General features: G+C 52.7%; 1 protein-coding gene across 1 annotated transcript in view; it reads left to right on the top strand.

Annotated features, from left to right (window-relative positions):
- The window catches only part of HDLBP (high density lipoprotein binding protein), a 19,740-nt gene extending 15,210 nt beyond the window's left edge, over positions 1–4,530 (top strand). The window contains 6 exon segments of the mRNA XM_009893071.1: positions 1–13; positions 585–728; positions 917–1,102; positions 2,556–2,672; positions 3,119–3,247; positions 3,984–4,530. The exon segment at positions 1–13 is cut by the window's left edge and continues 19 nt beyond it. Of these exon segments, the coding sequence (XP_009891373.1) occupies positions 1–13; positions 585–728; positions 917–1,102; positions 2,556–2,672; positions 3,119–3,247; positions 3,984–4,070 (676 nt within the window). The 3' untranslated portion in view covers positions 4,071–4,530.

Genomic DNA, 4,530 nt, shown 5'->3' with positions numbered 1-4,530 from the left:
GCACGAGGATCGGGTAAGGCCTATGCCTGTCCTTCCCTCCAGCCAAATGAGGCTTCAGCCTCTGGGTGTCCCTTTCAAAAGTTGTGCAGACTCCTGGAACCCCTCGCCTTTTAAGAGCACCCTTAGGTACTCTGCGGGTGTGGAGTGCTCATGAGTGGGTTACCCAAATGTAACTCGTTTAACATGAACTGACAGGACAGTCTTGGGATTCTACTTTAGGTAGCTTTGGACTGTCCAGGGCTCTGTCACAGCTTCATATACCACTCAGACACTGCAGGGTGGGAACCCCACTGTGCTAGGAGTCTCTCTGTACCTATTGAGTCCTTATCACAGCTCTGAATAAATAGGTGAGGGGTGAGTTTGCTACTTGTCGTTTCCTGTTGAACTTGGCAAAAGCACAAGGCCCCGGCAGATGGATGTCTTGGGTGCTCTTCTGTAACCACGTACACTCAAGCATGACCCTGCAGAATCTGTTCCACACATCTCAGAAGCCAGAAGGAAACACTGGGACTTAGATGGACATCACTGGATCAGTCACAATGTGTTCCCTGCTGTTGTATCTCACTCTGCTTCTCCTGTTCCAGGCCTTGCGAAGCTTCAAGCTGACAGTCACTGTGGATCCCAAGTATCACCCTAAAATCATTGGGCGGAAGGGAGCAGTGATCACCCAGATACGCACAGAGCATGAGGTCAACATCCAGTTCCCCGACAAGGATGATGAAAGCCAGGTAAGAGATCAGAGGGGGTGCAAGGAGGGCTGCTGGTTGTCTCTGAGCATAGGAAGTACAACATCTTCTCTAGGGCTCTGAACTCCCTGCGCCGCCTTCGGATAAGGTGGAGGGCAAAAGGGATTAGCAGGGAGAAGGCTTGCTCAGCTGCTTATGAGTCCGGTCTCATACATTTCCCTGTGCCTCAGGCCCAGGACCAGATCACCATCACTGGCTATGAGAAGAATGCTGAGGCTGCCCGGGATGCCATCATGAAGATCGTTGGTGAGCTGGAGCAGATGGTCTCTGAGGATGTCACTCTGGACCATCGTGTTCACGCACGCATCATTGGTGCACGTGGTAAAGCCATCCGCAAAATCATGGATGAGTTCAAGGTGAGCAGTGGGGCAATTCAGCACAGGTTGGGCTGGGCCTGGGTGGCCAGTGGTGCCGCTTGCTCCTGTGCTAAGAGCCTTGGTAGTGGCATGGTGCTAGGGCCTGAATTCAGGAGTGTGAGGCTTACATCTTGTGGTCCTTGTGTCTTTTAAGCACCTTAGCTGGAACAGGCACAAAAGAAAAGCCAGTGCTGTTCTGCTCACCTCCAGCTCTGTCACCACAAGCATGTGAGCAGAATCCCTGGGCCAGGACACCCTGCTATGCCCTGGGCAGCTGGGCTATCTGGACACCATGCCCAGAGACGAGCTGAAGCATCCCCACACGACCTCAGCTCCGAGTCATCCTTCTTCTGGGAGCCAGGCAGGGAGGAGGCTGAGCTCTTCCTGTCTTGATGGAAAACAGCCAGGAGAGGAACCTGGAAATGCTTCCTTGGTGCTCTGGGTTGGCCCTGCAAACGGCACTCAGCTCTGTCCCCATCTGTAGGCCATTTAGTGGGTTTCTTGCAGACAGGGTCCCAGATGGTCTTCAAAGGGAGGAGGTGGTTATGTCAGCTACTCCGATTACTGGGAGTAGACAGCCAGGCCTGTTGCTGGGGGGCTGTGGGAGGAGACTGTACCCAGACCCTTTCAGCTTGAGCTTAACTCAAGGAAGTCCTCTGGATTGCTTTGTCTCTCTCAGCCACTGTTGATTTGCTTGACTTTGGGAATCTTGGCACATGCTCAGAGTTCCAGATTTGGCAAGGTCAGCTGACTCTGGGAAAGGCTTTGCCTTTGCCCCTGACAGCGTGTGGCAGTAGCAGCATGCTTTACTACAGGGACAGTAGTGACTGCGAATCCAGAGTGATGAGGCTTTGGAGACTTGCATCTTGGCTGGGCTAAGCTGTTGAAATGAGATCCCAAATAAACAGCCTTTGGTTTTCAGTCCTATCTTGTGTGGCTTCCCTGCACCCATCTGGAAGGCAAGCTGTGAGAGAGCTCCGTGGCTGTGTATGGGATACACTAAGCCAGCTCCATAAAGTGAATGTCAGCCAGAATTACTCTTATCTGTGGAGGAGACAGAAAGCTTATTGTGCGTTGTGCTAATGGCTTGATGGTGAAAATGCTTGCAGCAGTGTGAGGCCACTGTCTGAAAATGCAGCCGTCTTCTGCCTCTGCTGCAAGTGCTGCACAGAAGGCAGTGGACCTCTGGGCAGGGAGAACAGCAGGGGCTGCTGGAAGATGGGTTGTTACTGCAGACTCTGTTCTGCCTTCCTTCACAGGGGAACCGGACAGGCTTCAGGGCATGTTCCAGTACACCCAGTCCAGTGTCTGAACTATGGAGGTCCTAAACAGACTTAGGGCAGTGAACAGATCAGGGCTTTTCTCTTCTGTGAATCTAATGCCAAGGGTTGTGGGGAGTCGGTGGCTTTTCAGATGTGCAGATGTAAGTCCTGTCCTGTTCCTTGTGTTGCAGGTGGATATTCGCTTTCCCCAGAGTGGAGCTCCCGACCCCAACTGTGTGACTGTGACAGGACTCCCTGAGAACGTGGAAGAAGCTATTGATCACATCCTGAACTTGGAGGAGGAATATGTAAGTGTTCAGCTAATCTGTGCAGGGGCTTAGCAAAGATTTCATCTGCCACAGAGCTGGATGTTTGAAGTATCTCCAAAGTGGTATTTTCTACCACTGCATCGGGGAACTCGAGCCCTGTGCAGGTGGCAGTCAGCCCTCATCTGCAACTGTCCCTCAGACTAACTGGGTGCAAAGCAGTGCAAGGTGTGCCCCCACTGTCCAGGGGAGGACAATGAATGAGAGGGTTGGGACGCCACCAGAATGTGCACATGCTTGCCTTGCTGCAGCTTTGCATCAATTGGGAGTTGGTGGCCCTCAGACGAGTGCAGAAACACTGTTCAGTCATTGTAGAACAGGCTGGTAACCTTGGACAGGTTGCAGCATGGTGAGATGGTGGGGGGAGGTGTTTATACCAGTTTGAGGAACTATCAAGATCCGCCCCTAACTGGGCCATGTCACTGCAGCTTGCAGATGTGGTGGACAACGAAGCAATGCAGGTGTATATGAAGCCCTCTTCACATGAAGAGTCCAAGGCCCCATCCAAGGGCTTTGTGGTGAGAGATGCCCCGTGGGCCACTGTCAACAACGAAAAGGCGAGTGCTGCTTCTACTACGGGGCTGGGGGCACAGGGCGTGTGGCACCCTCTGCCAAGGAGGTCTGGCCCTCCAACCTTGGCTGGGGAAACAGAGAACTCTCCCTCCCTTGGTGGCAGAGAAAGCAAGGAAGGGCCCTCCTTGCTCTTTGTGGCCCGTGCAAGCTGAGAGCAGTCCTGGGCTTTGCCTCTCCAGCTTCCAAAGCACTGCTGTCTCTCTCTTCCAAACATCTTACCCACACTGACTACCCCATTGTGGAGCTGTTGGGGAATGGGGGACCCTTACAAGAAAGTGTCCTGCCAGATTGTGTTGTTTTTAGGATTGGGGACGGAGCCCTGGGACTTCTGACTCCTGCTGCAGCACAGAACTGCCTCAACGTTTGCAGCTGTGTTCTGGCTGGGAGCAGTGAGCTGGGACGTGTAGCAGCTCTGTCCTCAGCTGCCCCAGCGCTGCTGCAGGACTGGCCTGACCCCACTCCAGTGACCGAATTACTGAGGCTGGACCCACAGAGCCCTTGATCCGCCCGCCATTTGCTCCTATCTACACCCTCCTACATGTCATCTCTAGATGGATTGACTGTCCATCCTGGGCAGTCGTAAGGCCATAATGATCCTTGTCAGCCCTCGCCCATTGTCTCTGCTCGTGGGACATCAGAAATGCTGCTTAGCTCAGGGGCGCACCGTGCAGGTTTGCAGCAGGGCAGGAGCTTAACTTGTTCCCTTTTTGTTTGCTCTAGGCCCCTGATATGAGCAGTTCTGAAGACTTCCCCAGCTTTGGGGCTCAAGTGGCCCCCAAGACTCTTCCCTGGGGACCCAAACGATAATGACCTGGAAGCAGAAACTCCTCCAGCCCACTGACCTGACACTAACCTGCCACAAATACTTCCTGTCTGAAATCTGACCCAGCGGCTGGAGCACAAGTCAATTGCCCCAAGAGGTCTCCTAATGGTGTCTGGAGTGCTAGACCCCATCCTGCTCCCCTCAGCTATCACCGTGGCTAGGACCCACCCTCATCTCTTGATGGATATTCTTTCCTCCTTTGGAATAAGACTTCTACTCAGATTCAAACACTAAATGTGTGTGTTTTTGTTAGAAACTTCATGATTGACTCAAAGTGGCTAAGATTTGCAGCTTCCCAAGCGCTAGCAGAGCAATCTGCTCTCTTGAGCATGTCTTACTAGGCATTCTCGCCTTCATTAGGAGACCTCCTTTACTGTGGCTAGGAATCTACTTCCTGTCTCATGACCTCAGGAAATAAATTTCCTTGACTTTCTAAAGCCAAAA

This window comes from Charadrius vociferus, unplaced genomic scaffold, assembly GCF_000708025.1.
Source record: "Charadrius vociferus isolate BGI_N301 unplaced genomic scaffold, ASM70802v2 scaffold559, whole genome shotgun sequence".
NCBI classification, from domain to species: Eukaryota; Metazoa; Chordata; class Aves; order Charadriiformes; family Charadriidae; genus Charadrius; species Charadrius vociferus.
This window is presented reverse-complemented; position numbering and strand designations above follow the sequence as displayed.